Source organism: Scophthalmus maximus, chromosome 3, assembly GCF_022379125.1.
Source record: "Scophthalmus maximus strain ysfricsl-2021 chromosome 3, ASM2237912v1, whole genome shotgun sequence".
Taxonomy (NCBI): domain Eukaryota; kingdom Metazoa; phylum Chordata; class Actinopteri; order Pleuronectiformes; family Scophthalmidae; genus Scophthalmus; species Scophthalmus maximus.
The window spans coordinates 12,432,742-12,458,901 of NC_061517.1; the positions used below are offsets into that span (position 1 = coordinate 12,432,742).

The following is a 26,160-nucleotide window of genomic DNA, read 5'->3' on the forward strand; positions in this document are numbered from 1 at the left end:
GAATAAAAGGCAGATACCAGTGTGGCAACCTTACTGCTGGGCAGGTCTTGAGAGCTTGTAGAGACTCTCATGGAAGAAGCTTGATCACCCTTGGCCTAGTCTGCATATGACCAAAACAGGACAGTGAGTGGATCTCAGGCAGCACTGAAGCTCAGACAAAACTGGAACATTGTCCAAAACTGGCTGAAATTTATTAATATAATAAAACAAATCCTAAATTGTACAACGCTGCTGGCTCAGACAGTTTTATATATTATATAACTTATAAAAGAAAAACATGTTCATGCATCATAGTTTCCAGGTGAGGGGGGGTAATAACTCCTCTGAGGAATATAGCAGCTATGTTCAGTCTGACCAAACGTCTATTCTTTTAAATCAAAATGACAAAGTTTCTACCTTATCGCCTTAATGATTTATATTAAATTTCAAGAAGTGTAAAACAAACACACAGTCATAACTCCCAGTGTCAGCACAGGAGAGTTTACAGGTATATCTGAGAATCACCTTTCTCTTTCCCTGTCGTAATTGTGGCTACAGTCTTGTGAATCCTGCAGTACAAGACACATTTCTCCATACTTTAGTTTTGGAGAAATGATTCTTCTACAGTAATAATGTGCATATCCTTGTGGACCAGCTCCCATGTTGGTCCTGTGGATGTGCATTAAAAAACAACAGCAAAAAAACAGGTAAAATAAATAATTGTCAGTGTACTTGACTAATTTGTACTGATCAGTCTCTTAGCTATTAAATCACAATGTTTTTTTCTCATGTTGTTTGAATTCATATGTTTATTATTATGGTGCCTCTTCCTCCTTTTTGTTTAGCATTTGCTGTTGCAAATAATAATATACATTTCAGAGTTACAGACACAGTTGTCTCCTATTATGGAATTAATGCACACAGTTAATTTGCCTAGATATAAAATATGTCCAGAATTGTATATTCATGTTCCTAGTTTTATTTTTGAAATAAATAAATAAATCTAGCAGTACAGAATGTGTTTTTCTTGCGGCAGTAATTTTTGATTGATCATAGAAAATTACATTAAGATAACATGACCATCAGGGGTTTTAGCTTCAGCAGTCTGACCGATGTATATACAAAACAGATGAATTCTCAACAACAGGTGACTCCACACGTTTAGGCATTTGCTGTAAAACGTGTGAAGTTTCATCCAGTGAAAATTAAACATTTGCAAGACAAACTATTTTCACGGTACAAACTCTGCATGTGGCCTGTAGGGCTAATCTGACTGAACAATCTTGCAAGCCTTTTAATTAAATAATTTTAAAAGCAAACTATCAAGTTTCAATACCGGTGCGATAAATCAGTACAGTTTAAGAAGTTGTGTAATGTGTGTACAATTGATGACAGTGTCTTAAATAGTTGAGCTTCATGGGCTGTGTGTTCATACCTTATTTGGGGCTGCCCCACTGCTCAACACACATAGACACAATCTGTGTCACTGTGTGAGACATGAAGAGAGTGTCGAGCACCAGGAAAGGTCAAAGTAAGACCAGAAGAGATATAGAAAAGACGGTGACAGTTTGAAGTCTGGGGGGAAAAAATCCAGGTAGTGAAGCAAGAAATGAAAGAAAAGAAAGAATGATGGAAGGAGTAGAGGTTTTGGGGAGGGGGTGGTGATCCTCTTTAGCCAATGAAGAACAAGAAAGGAGGATTTCAGGGAGGGCGAAGTCCTGAGGGGACAACTCACCATTCAGCATTCAGAGAGAAGGACAGGAGAAGACCCACCTCACAGAGAAACACAAGGAGCATGATAAAGGATGATAAAGACGAGGACAGAGGACTCTGTACAGAGAGACCCAAGGACATCTTCTATCTGTGTTTCCAGGGGATGCTTATATTGAGAACACAAGGTGGGCATATTTACTGGACTGTGCCAGACTTGGAGACACCTGCTTCCATCTAATGTATGTGTGTGTGTTCTGGGAGAGGACAGAGCTCTGAAGTTCCTGTCCAGGCATACATTCCCAGGTTCACTCAGAGACATGCCCTCCACTTGCAGGATCAGTTCTTCGTGATTTGCGCGAGGTGTCCTGCGTGTCAGGTTTGCACAGGGTGGGCTGCAGTGGCTCGGCTCCAAACTGTGGCACCGTTTGCCGTGAGAGCTGAGGGAGCGGAAACCAGGGGACTAGAAAGATTTTGTCAGACTTGTTGATTAAAGGCCACAACAGCAGAGGAGTATAATTTGAGGTTGAGTTTCTGTTTGGTGTCGGGGAGAATGAAGGCTCTACAGAAGAATCAGGGACGCACTGACCAGATGTTGGGAGCCATGGCTGACGTGCTCACTTCTGTGGCCATGCCCAATCAACAGTGGGTGAGTTGAAAAAGTTGTGTTTGTGCTTTTCCATGTCATGTTTGCATGAAAGCGTAATGTCACAAATGCAAAAGGAAAGCAACCGATACATGTGGGGGTATCTCTCAAGTGTCCAGCTTTGCTCTGGTCCACATCATTACATGCCAAGTTTCACGTTGTGTCATTGGTATAACTTGGTCAAAAACCTAAAATGGTCAAGCCGGAGAAGCAGAGAGAGAGCGAGCGAGAAGGATGGAAGGGTTGCCGGTCTCCGTCCAGTGCTCGGCTGGAATCTTGGATGTTTCCGTGGGGAAGCGGAGTCGTGGTGATTAAACCATCTGACCATAAATAAAGTCATGCAGGACTGATGCCTCACTGCAACCCTGCAAATTAATTCTCCTCCTTCCTTCCGTGCCTTTATGTTTCCTTTCCTGTCTTCTCTCTTTTGTCTATGTTCACGTCTCTGCATTTAATACTCTGGTGCATTTTAAAAACGAAATTCATTTTGTTTCATCTGCTTTGCTGAAATAATTTTTTCAGCCAATTTTTTATTGTTTTGACGGAACATCTGGACATTAAAAATATCAATGGAGTGAACCAGTAGGTCCCTCTTTTAAAACTGTTTATGATAAATCATTTCCTCCCTGGGAAATAAAACCTTAACAGTGACTATAGCCTCACTTAAATACAGATAGAAGGTGCTGTCAGAGAGGAAGATCCTATTTAAGCTCTGTGGCAAAAGTTGGACCTCAGTTACTTCCATTTCATTCTTGTTCAGTCTATAATGGAGAAAAGGATGAACAAGGAATGCAAAAAAAGCAGCCCCTGTTATGTTTTGTGGTAATGTGACCAAAAGGTACAATCTTACCACCACTTCCTCCTCGAGAACAGGGCTCCACCGCTGACAAGGGCATCTCTGTGTGTAGCTCTCAGAGGGGGGTGAGGCGGACCTCCCATCAAGCGAGGATGAAAGAGGGACCGTCCAGGGCCAGTGGGAGCCAGAGGGGCTGGAGTGGGAACAGCAGGCCGCTGCTACAGAAAACCCGGAGCGGAGAGAGAAAACAGGTAAGACCTGAAAGAGCTGCACCGAGCGTGACAGACCATTTTGTAAATAAAGAAGACAAAACCCACAAGGCTAGTCCAAACACTGACTCTAACCAAACCAGTCAGAGCTTAGAGACTCACCGAAACACAAACTCTCAGCCTTTGATTCTTTGTGTGAATCGTCTCCGACTTCTGTGCAGTGACATCTACGACAGCCTGCTCGGCCACTCCGTCACGCTCACGACAGAAAAACTCCTCTGTGCTGTTGACATGTGAACAGTGATGATTTCATGACTCAAGATTCATAATATAAATACAAATTTAAAGAATCTTGAATCTATTAGTGTGTATGTGCCATGTGAGCTAATGTCCAGGCCTTTTATTTTAACTTAGTTTGAGCTTTGCCTGTTCTAGCATGTGAACCACACGTGAATCAAAACAGACCAGAGTCCATTCTGCCATATCTGATGGCGTTCATTAGGCTGTAATAACGTCGGGGAAAGTATCAGATGGGAGTCACCTGAGTGTCGGTGGTTTACTCTCATTACACTCCACCCTCTGTTTCCTCTATTAGCACTGATAACATTGAATTGCTTTGCTGTAATGTAGCATACATAAGTACGTGAGAGAGACTAAGAGCTCTTGTGTGTGGGCTTCTACACATGCAACGCTTTCCAGATGGGGCAAAAAACATGTTCAGCTGCCTCCCTTCCCCTTCTGCCCCATCACTGTTGGTTGCACTGTCTGATTTTTGTTGTGAAAGGGTTGCGTGCGTTGCCATTTTCCTTGAGTGGAATAGAACAAAAGGAGCTTTGTAGCTGGCTCGGGGTTTGGGTGAGGGAAAGTGTGTGTATACATGAGAGGCTTGGTGGTGTGTACCATGTGGCCGGACCACTAACTGTTGAGCAGAACAGTACATGGCGTACAGAGGGGGTGTGAGGGAGGCCAGAGGAAGCTGTCAGCGATGCTTATCTGCAGTGGTCTTACTAGGATTGGGGGTGCTGCCGAGGTTAATGCTGCCAAATATTATTTTGGCTCACAGCTCAGGGCTCAGAAAAGCAAAGAAAAAAAAGGGCCATGTGGAAGGATGATGACCAAGAGGCAGATTGTTTATTTCAATCCCAGACAAGCTTCTCTGCTCAATTGTTTTTGCATAGCCCAATTTCCTCCGGATGGGAAATTGGATGGAAAATCAATGAAACACAAGGAAGAAAACATCCGAACCGCAACAACAAGACACAGATGATGTCGTAGCCCAGAGTAGAGCTCGGCAGTGAGGGTTTTCATTTGTGGCTCTCCAGTCAAATCATGTCAATATTCCCCCCCCCAGGAATGAACCATACCACAGTTTGACTTTCTCGTTTACTCTAATCAATTTCTTTTCCCGCACCTATGTATCTCCTCTTTCCTCAAAACAATGTCCGAGTACACAGAGCTGCTGATCATATTCCTCTCAAATTTCATCAGCTTTTTTTTCCTTCTCTCTCCTGGCTCCTTGGACTCCCATCTCTATATAGTTCGTACTCTCACTCTCCCCAGACACAATGTGTCTACGGTGTCTGTTGTGTAACACCAATCAGTGATGGATGGCCACGTGTGTCCGTGCACCCTGTGTTTTACGATGTTGCCTTTTCCTAGGTAACATGCATGAAGCTACGCAAACAGGAAGCGGAACTGAACCAGGAACAATAACAGTCGACACACAACTGCATGCATGCACACACACAGGCACACACACACACACACACACACGCACATTCACACGCGCACACGCACACGCACACTATGCATATCTCTATTTCACTTTGAATGTGCGCACATACAAGAAAACTCTCCCCAAAATAATACTTTTTAAAGTGTTAAAATGTTATGTCTTTTTCTTTAAATGTCAACAATTATCTATGAATAAAATCCTTGACTACGATTTGAAATCAGAAATACAAGCGATCAAAACAAAAGACCCGTGAGAACTTGCAGAGTGAAATACCTGTGAAAACACAGTTATGTTCAGAAGGACTATGTGCCCAGTTTTGCAGAGTGATAAATGAAATAGCATTCAACTTATTCATGAGTAGTTGTGCGGTAAACTATGCAGAAAATGCATGTCCTTGTCCATATTGGGGTTTGTGAGATGTCATCCAAGGAGAAGTGATAATCTCAGAGGACCCCGGGACTGAACTGTATGCGTGTGACCTTAAATTGGCAGAGATCATCCTGAAGTTGCATCGTATTGTGTGGTGAGGACCAGAGATTACAGGTGGATAGTGCCATTGTGTGTGTAGAATCTACAGTTGTAATATCTCACCTAGCTTCTGCTGAAATGCATGTCAGAAAACCTCATACATCCTCAACAAGAAAATATAACTACTGTAGCAACACAAAACAATTTCATGCTTGCTTTCCTACAAGATACGTAGACGGGAGCATATGGTCACATTTTTGAGATAAATATTACGAAACCTCAAAGCACTGTGCTAACGTGATAGAAAGATGGTTTGATTTTCTATATCTTGTAAACAATGGACCAATATTTGTTTTGATTCTGTTATCTGCACCTTTGACCCATTGATCGGACCCTTTCTGAAAGGCATTTCCTTAGTGTTTGAGTGAACCAGAACAGTAAAGTTGTGGAGCAGAAAACCGAACAATGAGCTGCAGATTTGAATAATAATTCCCGGTAGGTTGTCACATTGTCCCATTGTCACATGATACATTGTTGTAAAAATAGTTATTTATATCATTAATCATTAAGAATCTTCTATTGACCATCAATATTAATATAATTTATAGGTTAAGTATACAAATTACGTTGATTTAATTATACAATCTTTTTTTTTTTTTTATTATCCAAGGCCAAAATAGAATTAGTTAATTATGAATACAGAAATGTTTGATTAATTAAACTATGAACGGGCCCCTATATAAGAGCCAACTGCAACTTTATTTGTGAGATTCCATTCTTTATTTTTTTTCTATACTTTGTATGTCCATGTTTATTTTGAATGACAGGTTGAATCGGCTCAGCCAGATGATACCAGTCTCATACAAATGCTATTATTCTTCACATATGATTTCTTTCAGCTGCTCTTTGCCTGTGGGTTTTGTTGCTCTACCTTCCATATTAAGTTACTCCAAATCTGATCTATTTGATTCAAGTCAGGAGACATATTTGGTCAGGTCACACCAGCATGTTTGAGATCATTGTCATGTTAGAAAGTTCTCCCTCCTGCCAAGCTACTTCTTGAGAGTCCCATCAGTAACTGCCATCTCCCCTACACCTTTCGCTCTCATGCAGCCTCCTCTCAACCCTCTCCCATGTCGATGTTTCACAAGTCTGCGCTGTGCAATAATCGTGTTGTCCCTGCCGTTTCCAAGCCAGATGTGCTGGACCCCATCTGCTCCAAACAAATTTGTTTTTGACTTCATTTGCAGAGTGTCTCGCCAAATCTCATCAGGCTTCCTTTCATCTACTTTGGAAAAGTTTGATCATGAAGTTTTTGCTGCCTGGTCACAGCTGTATATTCACTTTTGGCCAATATTTTCCATGTAGTCCATCAATGTGTGTGTGTGTGTGTGTGTGTGTTTAAAAACACATAAGATCAAATACTCTACATTCCATCTTAAAAATATTACAATTATTGTAAGATGATACAGTTTTAAATCATGTTAGTTTTTAGTAAAATTGAGGGTTATGCTGGAAGCTGTATGTGGGCTGTCTAGTTAGTATGACTGTGAGTCACCTCTGTCTCTACTAGAAACCCTGAAGCACATGGATTATTCCCCCAAAAATGAGTCTCAAAAACATATTTTAATGTATGAGTGTGTTTTATTGCTTAGGCCAGAGGCATTATGTTGTCGGGCTTTGCATCCATCCGTCTGTCCTACTCTCATGAAGGGAAGTTCCTCAAATTTGGCACTTGGACTCAAGGAGGAACTGATTACATTGTGGTGGTCAAATGTCACAAGTACAGTTCATTGTGACCTCACGTGTTGTGAAAGTGTTTTTCTTTTGAATACTTGGAGGGAATTTCATTTGACTTCAACTCGAGGATGATCTGTTAAGAATTTTGTCATCAATGGTCAAAAGTCAAGGTCACTGAACTCACAACATGTCTTTGACCATAACTGGAGAATTCATATGCTTATTATGACAAAATACACTTACAGTACTAATTTTTATTGAATTCCTTCAAAGTTTTCACTTCAGATATTATATGAGTCTGGACAGACATGGATGTAAAAAAAATAAAAAAGCAACTTGACCGGTGGGTGGGGCACAGACACGTGAGGAGGTAATTCTAGTTTGTAGAGTTAAATTGCAGGAGCTCAAGTTGTATTTTCAGAGAAATGGGTCAGGCAGGAAGGTTCAGCCGGGTCACTCAGACACCTCACAGGTCGCTGCTCCACAGCACAGCTGGCATTAAGTCCACAGACTGACCTGGAAGGGAGAAGGCAGATGGAGACAGCAAAAATAGGCACATGTGCATGTGCACACACAACAGCACGACACAGCAAAAAATTTGGTATACAGATTTGTATATTTCTTAGTTTGTTTATATGCATTTGTCGCATGATGAAACAAGATGTGCAAATCTCTCTCTTTTTTCAGACAGAAAATATATTTCCCTTGACAGCAAAACTGCAAGCTTCAGTATTAGTTAATCAAAGACGAATGTGTGGTCCCTAGGTTTGCTATTGTTCTATTACATTTTTAGTACATTTTTCTCCTTTGGGTGGCGTTTTAGCTCAGACTTAAGCCTTGAACGGAGTCAGCAGGCCCAGAGTCTCGGTGCGAAGCATGCTGCTTCTCGAGCAAGGTTCACACACCAGCTGCAGAGAGAGAAAAAGGGAGGGAGCGAGGCTGCGGGTCAAGCAGAGGAGGAAAACTCTGACAGCCTCCAGTAATATCGCCACTGCAAAGGGGAGCTGGATCGGATAGAGTGTGTGTTTGTTTGAACGGTTGTGTGTACAAAGTGTGTGTGCGCCTGTAATTGCGGGTGGTACATGAGTATTGTGGATGTTTTGAGAAACACATCTCCACGGGTGGTGCACCTCCCCTCTGTGTAGTGAAGATCTGCTGCCCGAGAGCTGCACTGCATAGTGAGGTAGAACAGTGGGAGGGATTGACTGGTGGCCAAGTGCACGAACGCACGCGCACACACGCACGCACGCACGCCTGCTGTATGCCCTGGTGTATTCCAGCACTGTAGTTTAGTCTAATTGGAGAAAAACAGCCAGTCTCAGCAGAGCAGCGGGACACAAGAGAGGAGAGCAGGACAGATGCTCTTTGACTTGTGCCCCAATGATGGGACCTCAGCCAAAAACAACCAAAAAGCTCCCCCTCACGTTGGCTTTGTCCAGAATGCCAGTTTTGCCTTAATTGGCGTTCAGCTTGGGAGACGAGGGCGGGGAGAGAGGCAGAAAGAGAGGGACTGGGCGAGAAGGAGTAAGGAAAATGAAATCTAAGCGAGCATATTTTGGCAGGATTTCAGCTGGCTGATGAAGTGAGGAGAGGCTAATGTCAGTGGGGGGTTGGGGAACACACTGCGAATGAGCAACTGCATATCTGCTGGTCTGAGACTTGCTGTAGCTACAGTACTGGTGTGCATGCTTATGTCATGCATTTGCTTGTTCCTTCTACAGTTAACGTGCATGTCAACTCTACAGTACATTGTGAATGAGTTTAATACACCGTATATACCCTGCTTACAAACGCTTTATTCCAAGAATGTCACTACAAAATAACATGAGCAAACTGTGCTGTCTTTTGCATGAGCCGATTTCCACCCATAGATCACTCTCTTCCACTCTGAACATGCTTTCCTAAATTTGACTGACAGTCTCCAGTGGAAAGATGACACATTCTCCCTACTTGGCTCGCTTGGCTCGAATGAAAAACACTCCCACTTGTCTGCAAGTGTGCAGATCGACAGGCGAGATTTTAAGTCCACTGCAGTATGTACATGTACATATATAGGTTTTATTTAGGTATCCACCTGCACGAGCGTACGTTTGCAGATGAATCATCCTCAGCATGAGTATGTGACTCGTCGGGGGATGCAGAGGGGAGGAAGGAGTGAAGGAGAGTTATAAAAGGAGAGAGATGAATGGGTGTTAATGGATGCCTCACCTCACATCCCCTGCTCCTCCCTTCAAGCCAGGGTTGGAAAATTCTTTCCATGTTTCTGTTTGCGTTCACGGGTTTTGCACATGAGGCCTGTGTCAATTCCACTCTTAATGTATTCAGAGGTTTACTTACATATTGAGAAAGATACACAAAAATATTGTTCTCAGTCACAAAATGCAGCGTTCAGTACAACCACATCTCAAGTTACATCATGTTGTGTGTTCTACGTTGAAATCAATGATGAAGGAGAACAAAACAGTTCATGTGGCGTTTGCACTGCTTTGAAACTGCACCTCTGACTGGGTGAACCGACCTTATGCAACAAGTACAAATGCCACCTACTGGGTGTCTCGCAGAAACACACTCTTCTAACTTGGAAGCATATGAAAGATTTCCCTGCGTTCACTTCATAAATTTTAAATGCATCTCAAGAGCAGTGTGTTCATCACTACCTTCCCCCCTGTCTAGTTAGCCTTTTTTTAGAATGATAGTGCATGCAGTGTTCGTTCAATTTGTAATGCTTTGCCGTCGGATTCTTGTCTTGGTGTCTTTGTTTTGCTTTTTGCCTCTTTCAAGCCTTCTGTTCTGCTGTCAAACCCGTTGTTTCTCGACCCACTTTGAATTGTGCCCCTGTGCTTACACGCTGTTTATCAGCCATATCGGCATCAGACAAGTGGAGCCATTCAGCAGCACAATTCAATATTCCTCTGCCGAGTTGCCTCTTCAATCACAGTCGCTTAAGGCATCCATTATAAGCAAAGGATTGGAGAGAGGGAGGGAGGCTGGGAGGGAGAGGGGGAGTATTGTGATCTATCTGTATGTGGGCACATTGTCAGTGTTGCATGTGTCAGATATTGTCTCTGTCCCCGTGCGATTTCTCTCTCTGGTACAGAATTTTCTTCTCTTACACATTAGAACTGCTTTAGTTTTCTCTGTAAGTTAGTGTGTGAGGGGAAAGAAACAGAGATATGGTGACAGGGTAGAGTCTAATACTACTGTGTGTGTGTGTGTGTGTGTGTATTTGTGTGGCTTCGGTTTGCTCTGACAGTCTCCCATAGATGACAGAAACACCCTGACAGCAGTCTGCCACCACCTTGTCACCGTGGAGAGACAGATGCTGGAGAGACAGGCCACCTAGCAGCCGTGCACGTTGGTCCTTTGCCAGCAACATGTCTTCTCTTTTCTTTTCCTTTTTTCATCGATGCCCCCAAAGAGTAACCCGAGTGGGTGCTTCGACATCCTTTGTGACATTTGTTGCAGTAATCAGTCGGTGGTTTCTACACAAGCGGATCGCAGCCTGTGTGAAAGGAGCGTGGTGTGATGCAAAAGTGAGATGAGGTCACTCACTGAGTCATAGGCCGAGCAGCTTCAGGCCGGAGAAATGGCGTTTGCTGGTCAGAAAATAACCGGTCGGGTTTCAGAGCAGGCAGTGTCTCGTAATAGCGTTATCACCAAGCATTTTTTATTTTTCCTTCCTGTGCCAGTTACATCCCGAGTTGTTTCCTTGAATAAGTCATCAGCTGATGAGTCATAATCTAGTGTTGATTGAGTTTAATGAACTCTGATGTAAAGCACACATCTAAATATGGTGTGCTATTTCCAAGTCGTAATTACACAATCACTGCCACTTCCAGGTTCATAGAAATTGACTCTAATAAAAAGGGACATTATCATGATGATGAACAGCTTTTTGCAGGTAGATTGTGTGTTTCTCTGTGTTTGGCTAAAGTGCTATTTTTTTTTGGAAACACAGAAGTACTAGTATAAGACACACACTCATGTCTGTCATCACACATAAATGTTCATGTGTGATGACAAACGTATCTAGCTCTGGCTCCAAATTACGTCACTAGCACAAGGTGGCAGCACATGTCTCCGGAAGTGGAGATGCATGTTTCCATCTTTATGGTCTTAACATTTTGGCCATTGTTCCCAGAATAGCACTGCTTGATTTCTGTAATGAATTTACAGGATTTTTGAATCAATATGAGAGTGAATTTTCTGATCTGTATTTCCTAAGATTAGTCTAAAAACGAATTTATATTTCGTACTATAAAACCATAAAACACTACATAAACCTGACATGATCTGTGATTATTATGCGATTATTTCTCTTTCTGTTTCCAATTTAAAGCGGAAATTGACAACTTTTTGGCTAAAGCTTGTCATCATGATGTTAAAACTGAGGAAAGGTACCTGCGTCCTCACGGCCTTCACGCTACAGCAGCGTCTTACTGACAGTGATAATGCAATATTACCACCTAAAGCCACTAGGGGCACAAAAGTTGTCTGTTGCCTCTTTAAAGAGCTGTGTTTGGCTTATAACACACACACACACACACACACACACACACACACACACACACACACACACTCATTAAGAATGCCAACATTATGAAATGTGAGACCTGCTGCTCACTCCAACACCGGGGGGGGGTTGGGGGGGCACAATGCTGACCCCTACAATTATACATGAACACAGAAGTCAATAGTGGAGCTATTCAGTAAACACGTATACCCCATCTCATCAGAAAGTGTAACACACTTTTGTGTTGTTGGTGATGTGGTTGCCTCACTGGAAAGTACATGACACCTTCCACCCAACATGGCCTCTCCTCTGTAAATAGCATTATGTATCATTACAGACGTGGGCGTTACTATTGGCAGGGTCATCTTTGGGTGGAGAGCGTGGCATTTAATCTGCTGGATATGCCCCTGCAAGCATTACCCATGCCAAAGTGAGACTCTAGCATGTAGAAAAATTGATAAGAGAAATGCGAGGAGACAGAAGAAGAGAGAGGAAACAAATGGGGGGGGGGGGGGGTTTACAGAGGAGAGCAAGAGAGAAAAATTAGGGGAGTGGGAACATTAGAACCTAGAATAGCCAGCAACTAGAGCTGCAGACTCCACCCTTCTCACCCCTCCCCTCACTCCCTCTCTCCCTCTCTCCCTCTGTCTCTCTCTTGCTCTCTCACTCTCTCTCTCCAGAGCAGTCTCCCAGCCTGTCATTTGACCAGGCAGTTCACAGAGGCAAGAGCTCAGCACCAAAAAGAAAACAGAGGGAAGTGGGCTCATTCAATCTAACAATAAGCTAACTGGAATGTTTCCTTGGCCGTCTGTCACCAGCTGAAAAAGCCCGTGAGCGTGGATCTTTGGTCTTGGCTGCTGCTTTTACGGACTCTACCTCTTATTCTTCTTCTCCTCGGTGTGGATGTGGGCTTTAACTCTGTCTGCATTCAGCTGAGGAGGAGGATCAACTGTCACCTTTTTCTCCCCGGGGGATTTACACTTTTGAGGAGCGAGCCTCTGAGAGAGGGGGGAGACAGAGAGAGTGCTGGGCCATGCCCACCTCTGCTCATGGTTCAACAGCATGAAAGGGGGCCACCATCACCATCGCCACCACCGAGGCTGTGGCTGCCAACACTTGTTCCGTAAAGTCCTTGCCAAGTGTGGCTGTTGCTATGCCCGTGTCAGAGGTCAGTCTCACACACACACACACACACACACACACACACACACACACCCATGCTCACACACACATGCACATACAAATTATTCATTTCCATCAAGTTTTTCTTTGTGAAGTTTCTTTGCCCTTTTGGTTGTTGGCTCTCTGTTTTGTTTTATGTGCACGAGTGGTGTCGTCTGTGTCTTTATCTGTCGATCACACTGAGCTGAAGCAGTAAGTAACTCCTCCCGTCTCCGCTCCTCTCCATTTAATACCATGCTCTTTCTCTCCTCCACATTTTCTCGGATGTCTCACCCACCTCTCCCTTATCTCTCTCTCCTTTCCTCTGAGCGTGCGCTAATGGTTTAAGTGTGAGCCTCAGTCCTCTCGCCGGGTCTACCCGCCTGCAGCTAAAGCAACAGATGTGCATCACGTACACATCTGAGCGAGCATATGAGAAAACAGAAGAAAAAAGAAAAGAAAAGAAAAAGGTCCTTCCTTCAGAGGAGTGCACGGCGAGGAACAGGAAAGAGGACACGCAATACACATTCTTCCCTTAAAGATAGAGAAGGAAAAGTGAGGAGGAGGAAGTGTGTGTGTGTTGGGATTTGGCAAGTGACTGTCTTCATCATGATGATTGTGTATCAGTCAGGTATGTGCAGCACGTGGATGGATGAACCACACAAGAGCAACTCTGAAACATTCCTCCATCCTCCAAACAGTGTTTTGAGAGAACCAAACAGCAGTAATCCCCTCTCTCTCTCTCTCTCTCTCTCTCTCTCTCTCGCTCTGTGTCTCTCTCTCTCTAACTCTCCTGTTTGTTGTAATGAAGTGCAGCAGGAATAGCAGCGCTCCATTAGAAAAGTGTGGTTGAGTAAAAGCAGCGGGTGGCATATGTAATCACAACAAGGCTGGTGAGTGCACACAGTTGTCTACAGGCCGTGTCGCGTGTTTGGAGTTTCTGCAAAACTCTGGGCTCCATGTAACATCAAGCTGAGGAGCAGGAGCACGAATCACAACTCGGATCTCTCTTTTTCTGTTTTCTGTCAGTCACTCAGTGGCTTTTCTTGTCACCGTCGCCGTCTCGTGCACACACGTGACCGCTGTCACTGCGGGTTAGAACACTGACGGTGTCTAATAGCGGCATATGAGTTTTTCCATATGTATTTGTTCCACTTTACGAGCCTACATCAAGGGGATAAACTGTGTACCTCCCCCCTGAGGCTCTGTACATAGAGGGGGGGCTCATGAAGTAAGCTTTCACATTATTGGCTAGAATTGCTGGATACATACCGCAGATTCCTTCAGTTTAATCTCTTATGTAATGGATATTCTCCTTTTCCATCGCCTGCAGCTCCCTGCTGCACCTCCGCCATGTTATCATAGAAAATACATGCACACGTCATAATATATAAACATGCGGGAGATTGGAGGAATGAAACATTTAAGGATATTAAAAGAAATCCCAATAAACCTACGGTAAGAGGGTTATTCCAACTGGATTTCTGGATTTCTTTAAAAAAAAGGAAAGAAATGAATCTGTTTTTGGTCCAACATCACAAGCTGGAGTCAGAAATTGACTTGATCTCATTTTACAATCTGAGCAGGAGAAATACGAGTGCTCTTATCCCCTCTGAAGAAGCCACATTATAAAACTACAGTTGTCTCTTAGAGTAACTTAACTATTAATGTACCGCTGTGTACTCCATCAAAGTACATTTCTATGTTGCTCCCGCGGGGAGCTCGCATACAGTCCTTTTCTAATCATTTACTGTAAAGCAGCTTCTATAATTAACCTGATGTCATGGTGGACCAGCTCTGTCTCTTCACTGACATTTAATCTCATACACTTGGCCTTTTAAACTCATTTACAGAGTCTGTCGTGAGTTGGGAACTTGTCCAATGGGAGCACAACCCGGGGTGACACTTCTCTGTTGTGGTATTTACAGGAAAAACACTGAACAATGATGGTCTGACTTCACTATAGCTCAGGTCCTCTGTACCTCTGCTGATGCCCAGACATTGTTCTTCCAAGGACAAATAATGTCTGTTTGTCGGTAGATGCGTTTATTGTTTATTTATTTATTTAGATGAAAAAACTCATGAAAGTAGTGCCTGGATTGTCTGAGCTGAGATAAAAAGGATCAAAATACAAAATGATGGCTCAGCGTCAGCTGCCAGATTTCGAATGTGACACCAATATTAGCGGCAAACAAAGATTTTGCCGAACGTAAGTGTTTACGAAGCACCGACACCATTCATTGATTCTAAAAGAAGCCACTGCCCTTACAGAAGAGGAAACGATAGTGCACTGCATGATTCACTTTCCTACTTAGGGATAATAACACTTTACTAGAACACTGGATGATGACACACAGTACAGTATGTCATTATTTGACACCATATGAGTTCCTGCCGTTTGCTTTCATTGACTCACACACGTAGCTTTCAGTGAATTAATGGCCAAACTGTAATTTCAGCTGCTGTCACTCAGACTTAATGACTCCCCCGGGGTGGTCATCATTTCTCCCTCCAACCTAGTCACTTTTATGCAGACAAGGGACTGCAGTGCGTCAGAAAGAAACAGGCAAATCAATGGTTTGCAGTGGCGCTATACAGACTACGCTGCCACACATTTTTTTTCTTCCACTTTTTAATCAATGTGCATTGAAAGAGGAACCCAAGCTGTAGAGCTAAACATGATGATGTCTGAATGTGTGTCGTGGAGTTAGTTTGCTGTCGCAATGTGCATGTTTCAGGTTTATTGCAGGACTGGGAAATTGCCAGAAGCCATGAGAGCTAGAGTGAGAGGAGATATGACAATATATAAACATGAATGCAGGGGGAGGGGAGGGGGAGAGGTTATTGATCTGAGCATTACTGAATGTGATGGAGGAGGCCAGGAAGATGGACAGGTGGAGAAATGGCCGTAATGAAAGAGAAAAGCATGTATCATTTAGCTCTGCTGTAACAATTGGTCAGATTAGCAGATTGGCTGCCATGAGGCCCATTCCTGAGGGTTGTTTCGCTTGGCGAACCATGTAAAAATAGATGCTGTGCCATTGTTTGATCTTGTCCTCTGTGAGTTTCCGCGGTCCAGAGGGAGGAAATGCCACCTGTGGATTCCTCAAATCAGATCTGATGGGGAGGGTTGCATGTGTTCAACTCCTTTTTGAGGATCAAACACAGATTTTCAAATGAAGGAAGCCTGTGCAGACACTGACGGTGCTTTCCTTACACACACAGACAGTATATGGTAATGTTAAGCATGATATATATATATATTTATAAACCCATGCGTTTCAAGCCAACACACTTATCTCTAAATCACATCTTTACTGCCGAACAGCCTCCCACAGTCCTAATGGTGTTTGGTGTGCACACTGAGGGGGAGCTGTCATACATGAATGCAGGCCGCCAGAAGGACAGAGCAAACAATGGAAAGATAAGTCAAGAAGTGGAGGTAAAATGACACTTAAACAAGGAAGACAGTCAACCCATACAGAAAGTATTTTCAACATAGCTTCAGATTTTGTTCTGAATTTGCTCTTCAGTATACATTTCGAGCCATCAAAAATATGGGCTAAACAATATTTGTCTATGAAAACATGCAACATAAAATGAATGATAAAAAACTGCAAAAATATCCAAGTGAATCAGACTTAAATGCTCATCAAACTGACACACACTGGCATGAAATGCTTTTGAAAGATATTAAGGAGTTTGATTGAGAAATATGGGAACAGATCTCGTGAAAAATCTGTATTACAATAAAGTAGATACATCATTATACTTGAAACTACGCACATTTTGCATGTACTTTAAACTGCGGGTACACTGTAAATGTACCCGTGTCTCATAACTTGTCCCTACAATACAGTGCAGGGAGATTTAGGTTTTAGTTTTACAAGAAGACTCTATTTGAGCGTCCTGTCACTCACACTCTCTTTCCTCTTGCACACACATTTACAGATATCTCCAATTTTTTGGTTTTGAGACATATGAGGCAGTAAGCAGCTTTACCATGTGTCTAAGATGACTGGGGTGCAGCAGTAACAGCAGCATAGCAACGGAAATACATTTTTCTATCTATAGACCCAGAATATCCATCTCTCACCCAATAAGTATCTCTGTCTTTTCTATTCCCACCACTTTCTTTCTCTTTTGATTTCTCTTTCTCTAGACTGTTCTGAAGCTGCCCTGTACGTGCATTTTGCATTTATATGTGCTTCCTGTGCATCTGTGAGTGTGTTTATTTGTGGGCACTGGGGGCTGGTGTTGACTCATGCATGCAATGAGTTAGGACAAGGATCCCCCCCAGCAATGACACACACACACACACACACACACACACACACACACACACACACACACACACACACTAACGCACACCAACACACACACACACACGCACAAATATTTACATTTGAAATGACTTTAATGTCAAAGACAGAGAGAACAGAAAAATACATGGAAAAACATAAAAATAATTGACATTTTTAATTAAATGGAACCATAAGAGCCTCACACTTCATGTATTGTCCCTGTGTGTCCATTGCATACAAACAATACATTAATGTGTATAAATACACGGCAAATTCAAGTCTGTTATATATACGTATGTATGTCATTTTATGTGTATATGTATATTTGCCAAAATCACAATTTCGCCTCTCAGGGATTTGAGGTGCTTTGCATCATCTACATCATTGGACAATGGACAAAAAAACTGAAACATCTACATTGATACATGTGTGAAACCTATATTTTTTTTAGTTGAGACTGAGATTATGAAGTAATTGCAATAAATTAGATCTATGGAATCAAGTGAAATGTTCCTGTTATTGTTTAATACCAAATCAATAAACAAATTCATTGTTTGGTACATAAAATATCACAAGAAAATGACATCATCTTATTGATCTATTTGACTGACCAGTCCAAAAAGTCCAACAGTCCAAAACCCCAATAATTAAGTCAATAAATAGTCAAGTATTACATAAAAAGCAAAAACTTCTCATAATTAAATGAATATCAAGATAATTCATATCAATTAATCAGTTATTTAGCAGTGTTCAGCAGAATACATGGCTCATTTGCTGCAGTTTCCAGCCAATTTAAAATAACATATTTGATCAAAGTAGCAGAATAATTACTTTCCACTTGCCCTCTTTTTTCAGATTAGTCAGAGGGCAGGGTGACTTACAGCGCCTTGATGTGGTAGTGTTTAGTCTCTTGCTCAAGGGCACTTCAACAGTGCGTTTGTTTTTAGACACAGGAACGTGATCCCCACGGTTTCCTTAGCCAACCTGTGACCCTGAGACCTGTATACATTGTTGATAACAACTTGAGTGTACTTCTGACAGCAAACAGCCCCCTTTGGCAAATGCGGAGGGAAAATTGCCTCAGGCAGTGAGTCTTTTTATGTCTCCGCTCGACAACCGTCTTTGTCATCAGCTTATAAGGCAGAATTCAGACATTATGGAAAAAGCTGCAAAAATAGCTGAAATTGGAGGTATGCTTTCGGATTGCTGTGGCCCATGCAGCCTCGCGTTTGGCAGAGATATTTTTAAACTTTGCACCCCAGCCCACTCTGCACCTCGTCGTCTCCTCCTGACCTCCCACCCAACCCCCTGTCTCCTCTCCGCTGTGCAACCGATCTCCTCCATATTGTTTCTCTCTCGCTCGCACAAGGGAGACAGGGACAGAGTGAGAAATGTGGTGAGAGAGAGAGAGAGAGAGAGAGAGAGAGAGAGAGAGAGAGAGAGAGAGAACGCGTACAGTGCTCCCATCTCGGCTGGATGAGGAAATCAGCCGGTCTAAATTTCAGGGTGAATGTTGCATGATTTGCTGGCTAGGAATGTGAGCAAGCGGAGCATTAAGATAATTCCTGGGGAGTTCTCATTTTCTCTGTCTTACCTCCTCTTCCCTTTTGTTTTTCTCCCCCATCTCCCTCTCTCTCTGGTCAGTCAGCCAGTTATTAATTACATCTTCCCTTCTACTTTCACCATCTCCCTTTTATCGCAGTTCATTCTCCTTTTCAGTTTTGCTCTACTAAAGGCCTCGCCCTGACATACTTCCAGGGCTCCAGTCCACTTCTTCCACTCATTTTTTTTTTCCTCTTCCTTAGGCCTCTGTTTGTAAACGTGCAGAGGAGAAGAATGAGGGAACAAATTATGAAACGCAGGAGTGCATTCCATACCTTGTTTAGAAAGAATTCTCCAACAGCGCAGAGGGGGAGTGGAGCCACTTCCCCCTGTGATTCTACCCCCACGTTCAGGCCATATGGCTCTTTTTACGTCTGTGGTCTTTAGGGGTATCTATTGCATTTGTTCCTACCATACTAAAGCTTGGATCTCAGTCTTAGTGTCCTACTCACTTGTCATGATGTTCAATCAAAATCTACAAATTCTAATGCTGCTGTTATGAAGTGCAATTGGATGCTTAGAGCTGATTTTAGATGTCGGGACATTTTCCGGACCGTTTCCTGCCTAATTTCCATATGATGTCCAAGTGAGAGTAGAGCAGGAAAATCTTAGGAGAATTCACAGCGAGCAAGTGGGCGTGTTGATGACTGTAACAACAAGAACACTGCTTTCCGCTGGAGGAATTATCGTCTTGTCCTGCCTCCTGCACGCTCTACATAGACACCACACAATGTTCCGGAAACTTTCCTGCTGGTACAGTATGTATGTGCCTGACTCTGACGACTTCCCACTGCGTTCGCCATTTGTGAAATGCAAACTTCATGTCATCAAGTCTTAGCAGCAGTTCGACCACAACGTCGGCGCCCATCAGGCCAGAGAATTGTCTCTGATTCTGGATCTGCTCCTCTGCAATTCTCCCCCGAGACGACTTGATAGAGGCCCCGCTGAGGAACCTTCCAAAACAGTGCTCTAAGCAAAGCAAACAATGGAAAGTGACAATATTGAGAGCACTGCGATGTTGTGTTGAAGAATTGAGCTTGAGCTTTGACTACATGCTGAGCATGCTGCTTCTTTGTTTGCCGATCCTGAGAACAAGTGCCTGTTGCGTCTGGGAAAGGTTGCCTTGTTCTTAATCAAATCTACGGTTCAAAGAGTGGACATGAGAACTCTACCAGTTTGTGTAAAGGATATGTCAAAGTCAGCCGCAACCCCTTTGGTTCCACGGATAGAAGATGAGTACAGAGTATTGTTGTTGTGTTGACCTCTGACCTAAATTCTCCCTCTTGTTCGTCTCTCTGTTTCAAGACCATAGTTGTACAAGGTCACGGTTAAACAAGTTCTTTAGTATTATGGTTTCTGAGTAAAATATGTCTCTTTTCAAACTAATAAACACAGCCGACAGAGCTTCTTGGCTCTGTTCACTCAGAGATAAATTGTGCGTGTTGTTGAAGAAAATTTTGCTGGGGAATTCAGTGACAAAGAAAGCAAAAGGAAACATCCCAGAGGTTCACGGATTCAACACGCTTGTGGATAACTATGACCTGGATGAATGAGGATCTCCACAGATATCCAAGAGGTCCCTGCGTTAACCATCAAATGAATGACAACAAATCTGAAACTCCAATGGCAACATTAACACATTTTATTCAACTTCACTTTCATTACAGGTGGACCTGAGCCCCCGGTCTTTTCTGTAACATGGATGGATTTTGCCTTTTCATATTAATAAGTAACCCACCTAATTAACAACCATATGGAGAGCTCAGGATTGAATCTGAAATAGACAAAGGCTGACAGGTGCAGATGGTTTTTCTTGAATTTGGAATAAGCTTTTCAGAAGCATCCTTTGTGTTTCACGCCATTGTTTTACAAATAAGCAGAAGGCATGACACACATTTGGAGGCATGTTACTGTATACATGTAAACATAAATGCACATCTATGCAAATTATGTGTGCGTGGCACAGCCTGGCATGTGTGCCTGTGTGTGCCCACATGTGTAGGTTGGTTTCATGTCTTGCTGATAGCTATTCTTTTGTGTGGCTGTCCCTCACTCTCTCTCCTTCTTGGTTTAGTTGCTATGGCGATGAGAGTGGGGAGAAGTGGAGAGCTATGGAAAGGAATGAGAATATGTGTCTGGAAAGTCCATCAAGTCTGATTGAGAATCACTGTGCTAACACATCCTTACATTTGCAGGTCATCGCGTCTGTGCCAGAAGAGAATGACAGATTTCACCTAACTTTTTTCTTTAACTCTGTGGTTTTGACATGTGAAACTCCAAAATACACAATACATCAGGATGTGTTGAAAGCTTGGAGGAGACAGACATGTATAGTGATGCTATGTTTGCAGCATTTGCATGCTGGTTTTTAAACAAATCCTGCCCACAATTCACATTGGAGCTGTTTTCGGCGTATACAGTAGTCCTGGCTACGTGGAGTTCAGAGAAGTGACCTTGTACACAGCCAGCGTGAAAAACAGCATGAGTGCGGAGCCCTGAGCTGAAAGTACCAGAGCTGTCGGGCAGACTAGGGCCAGGAAGAGAGGCTCCGTGTCCCCATGGCCCAGCAGGCACCACAGCCCTGTCTCCAGCTCTCCTCGCAGGCCTCCTGACTGGCACTGCTACAGCTGCCATATGGAATCACAATCGCTTTTAATTTGCTCTGTGTTCTCAGCCACCTCTGGCTTAATGGCAGCCTTGTTTATCCCTCAACAGAAGTGTTAGTCTCTCTCTCTCTCTCTCTCTCTGTATGTGTTTTGGGATATGTGTGTTTCCCCAGATAATCATAGTGATGAACAGTACCCAGTGTGTGTGCTGCCTGCTACTAAAGAGGCTCAAAGGGTAGTGTTGATCATCACTGTAATTATCTGGGCCCACACACACACACACACTCACACCCACACACACACACACACACACACACACACACACACACACACACACACACACACACAAACACACACACACACACACACACACACACACACACACACACACTAGCAAATACTAGAGCCATTTGGTGCGCTGCGAGGTCATGCAAGTGCTCTGCCACCCAACATTTTCTATAGCAAGTTTTTCTCACTGGACACACACAAAAGTCTTAGTGAAATAAAAGAATGGGAAATGTTTTCGTTTACTGTAGCAACTTAAACGGGCTTGATTGCTGTGGCTCAAGGAAGAGAGGGCCGTCCATTACGCAGAACGTCGATGGTTTGATTCCCGGCTCCTTCGATTCCGCATACCAAAGTGTCCTCGGGCAAAACACTTAACGTTTAAAGTTGCCCCTGATGGCTGTGCTGGCAGTGTAGGAATGATGTGTGACAGAAAAAAAAGTGCTGTTTATACACAAGCTGTATGAATAAGTGACAGTGATTTGTACTGTTAAGTCTTCTAGGTGGTTGGTAAGACTAGAAAAGTGGTATACTGTTAAAATACAGGCTGCTTCACTGGATGTCTTGTTTTAACGACCTCCATCTTCTGCATCTCTCAGACCACAAAAAGCAAAGTGAATATTGTTTTCCCGGTTAACTGACGAGGGACACGAGCTGGAACATCAGGTCTGCACTTGGTTGGTTTCACAAAGGAGTGAACACCTGCGTGTGATTCTGAGCACTTCATTCTTTGGCAGCATAACATAGGCTGAATTATATACTGCTCTTTTTTCCTGATCATTAAAACTCTGTTCTGACTATGAAGAAATTGTTCTGTCTGATAAATATACCCCACTTAAATCAAAATCGGACCAAATTTTGCACGGAAAACAATGATGAGTCTAAACTGTGTGAGAAACACTCAGAAACAGCTGCTCTTACTTATTTCCATGTTGATAAAGCCCACAAAGATTACGTTATGGTGTGGTACTCAGTCATGATTACCTAAGTTTGAAAAGCACTCGCGGTTGAAATCCTAAATACCAATTGATTTATGGCACTGAAGTATTGCACTGTGAAAACAATTTATTGGAATTCATGACGTTGATTTATCTTCCTTGAAGTTTCCAGTAGTCAAGTTGTGCTATTTCAAAAACTTAATTTATGGTAAATATATCATAGGCTTCACAGATTCATATCAAAATCTGAGAGGCCAGTATTCAAAAGACTTGAGTTCAATTGTTTCTTTCTTCTGTAGTTTTCTCAGTGGTGATCAAATTAGGTTTTGAGATTCTTATAATATAAATAAATACTTTGGACCATCATTTGTTTTTGTATGTCAAATCATTTCTTTCAGAGTTGAATAAAGTCTCGGATTGGCCTTGAGACTTAAAATTGGGACATCCAGTGACAGACACATCGAGTTGCATTGTGAAACAAAATGCATGGTGTGGTGTGTTTTAGGTATCAAGGAAATGTGTCTGCTGCTTCAGATTTGATTCTGTTATTAGTGACTATGGAACTTTCCATCTCCATATTCTCCTGTTGATCCCATAGTGCTCAGTTGTTAATAACACAGCGTGAGTGTAAAATGGTCCACACTGGAACCTTAATCCCCTGAATTTGAAGCAGTAATTCAGGCGGGGAATTTGACAACCTATTCACGCAAACCACCAGACCACTAATTTGTCAGGCTAACCTAATGTGATGGTGTAATAGGAACCTGTCTAGTTATAGAAGTTGGCCGCTATGCTCATCTACAAAATAGAACATTCTGAGACTGACCAAGTAAGGTTAGGGCTAAACTATGGATGAACGCTCAGCTATAGGAATAACACCAATCACTCGCCTGTCCTGAATCTTCCAGAGATTTTCCTTCTGTATTCTATACATGGGCTCACTCTGACAGTCTCCAGATATTCTCCATGAGGCTGGCAGGAAAATTTCCGGAAAAAAAGTCCTAGGCAACTTTTTGCGTTCTCACATACAGCCTCTCTGGAAAAGGTCCAGACTTCGTCCATTTCGCCGTCCATGATGTCGTCGGTGGAGAAGCAAATTAATGTTTTTTGTCGAGAGATGTGATGCCGTTGTATTTGACACCGCGGCAAGTGTGAGAGTCACTTGGGATGTGCGGATTGTTCCCCGGAGCTTACTTTAAGGGAAATAAAGGCAGTCGGTTCCAGGAACTTGGCTAGTCTCTCTGAGTGCTTCTAGAGGAATGTCTGGAGTTTTCAGACCCACTAACCACATACATGGTTTCGAGTCTCACATTGTCAAGAGCCAGCAGCAGCAGCAGCAGCTGAAGAAAGACCAGTGTCTGCAGTGAGATTGCCACCGCTTACTCATGCGAATGGACCGTTTTTTGACAATTCAGATGTCTAGTAGGTGCAGGAGGAATTAATAATACCTCACTTGAGATGGTGGGGACTATATCTCAACAGGAAGCAGAAACTATGATGGTGTAAATGATGTAATGCACAACCTTCAGCGCTCGAAATGCATCTCTATCCTCGCGTTGACCTGATTTTCACAGTCAGTCGCACGAAGGGTGATTTAGATCTATCTATAACTTTGGGCTGTTCCATAAGCCCTCATCAAGAGGAGTGTCCGAATCACTCTTTCACATTGTTCCACAGACAATAGGATTAATGCCAGCATCATTTATTCAGGTCCGTTTTGCTTTGATGAAAAATATGCCACAGCGAGCGACCCTGAAGGCTTGTTTATGTCACCGTCTACTGCGTATTTCCTACTTCTGGAACCATGGCAGTGTGTGCACATGTGTCTAGGTCAGTAATAGGACAGGAAATCTCTGTGTGACTGCGTTGTGTCGCTCCAAAAGTTACTGCACACAAACACACTCATAGGGGGCACACACACACACACACACAAACAAGGATGAGAGCATATGCATACAGGCATACATGCCCGTGCTTCAATGCATACGATTAGGAATCAGCCCACTTCTTGCTTGTAGATACTCCTATTTAAAAAGCATTCATAGCATATTTTAAAAGCAGCTTGTGCCTTAATCTCCTTCCTTCCCTTGTTCTCTTCGGTGTCTCCTCTACTCTCACTCAAGGTTTTAGCTTCCATCTGCCTGAAGTTTGTCTGCCTCTCTCTCGCTTAACCTCAATTTACTGCTTTCTTAAAGGAAATCACAAATAATCCCTTCTCTCAGATCCATCAACCCATCTCGTAGCCTGTCCCTCAGTGCGCTGCCCATTAGAATACAAATTCATATCCACTGGGAAGACGTGTCAGCTTCATAATTGCTGAGGATTTCTCAGACTGTGGGTTCAGTTGCTTAAGCTGTACTGTCAAACTGGGAGAGAAAAGACGACAGAAGAGGGGAGAGGAGAAATGTTACGTGCTTTTTTTTCCCGCTGGTGCAGGGATGCAACCATATCAGAGGTGAAAAAAATGCAACCCCCCCCTGCGGTGGGTCTTTATGGATATCAGCTTTAGAATATGAAGCTATAGTTGGTTTTAGCAGGAGGATATAGGGGGAACATCACTCTATAAATAAGGTAATGCTATATAGTTACAAAGTAATTTAAAGGGGACATCAGTTCACGGCAGCCTTCTCTGTCCTTACATAAGTGACCTATTTCGGATTCAAAAACCAGGGACAGATCTCAATCCCAGTGGTGTGTGGCGGTTTTTTCTGTGCTAGTTTGTTTTGCAAGTCGAGCTTGTGCTGATCTCAGCAACCCAGGCGCAGGGCAGGGCAGGGCATTGCATCGGGGAAGGGTGCTGTGTGTCCTGATCCCGGGTCAGGAGCCAGTCAGAGTCTCAAAAACAAAGCACAGTGGAGAGGGAAAGAGAGGGTTAGGAAGAGGGCGGCGGAGTTTAAGATGAAGCAGAAAGGAAGACGGGGAAGAGAGAAACAGCCAAGTGCCAGGATTTATTAATCCGACGGAGCTCAAACATAATACTCATACAACCGGTTTGTGGCCAACAGGATGAAATATAATGATGGAAGAGTGAAACAGACAGAGACATTGTTTCTTCAGCTCACAATGAGATGTTAAAAGTTTTATAGAAAAAAATGATTTTAATATATTTCTGGGTGAGTTCATCAGAGGACAGTTAGAGGCTTTCCGGTCATATGTTCCAGGTACTAAGTGCCCCAGTGTCTCCCAGGTCTTCCAGTCTGCATATCTGAGTGCCTGAGTGCAGCCCAGGTCCTGCTAGTTGATGGGAAGAGTGTCCATTTCCTCTGAGTGGGTGAAATGTAATGCACAAGTAGAGTATGGTGCCACACTCTCAGACCCCCGGGTTTGTTATCTCTGAGGTGTCGGCGTTGATGGGCAGCTCCAAGAGTATCTCAGACTCAGCTGGACGTTTGACATGTTTGGCTCTGCGCTTTGGAGGTGCCTCGTGCTCTTTGCTCCGACAGATGGATGACACCGGAGGCCTGGATC

The 26,160-nt window shown here is 43.1% G+C and overlaps 1 protein-coding gene across 3 annotated transcripts in view; it reads left to right on the forward strand.

Moving 5' to 3' along the window:
- Positions 1 to 1,718: 1,718 nt before the first annotated feature.
- Positions 1,719 to 26,160, forward strand: part of arhgef25a (Rho guanine nucleotide exchange factor (GEF) 25a) — a 41,712-nt gene continuing 17,270 nt past the window's right edge. Inside the window, exons 1-2 of one of the 3 annotated variants that reach the window (XM_035645559.2) lie at positions 1,719 to 2,338; positions 3,244 to 3,382. In XM_035645559.2, the coding sequence (XP_035501452.1) occupies positions 2,243 to 2,338; positions 3,244 to 3,382 (235 nt within the window). In that variant the 5' untranslated portion in view covers positions 1,719 to 2,242. Of the gene's footprint in view, positions 2,339 to 3,243; positions 3,383 to 12,468; positions 12,965 to 26,160 lie in introns of those variants that run through there. The other 2 variants (XM_035645560.2, XM_035645561.2) reach the window with 2 other exon arrangements.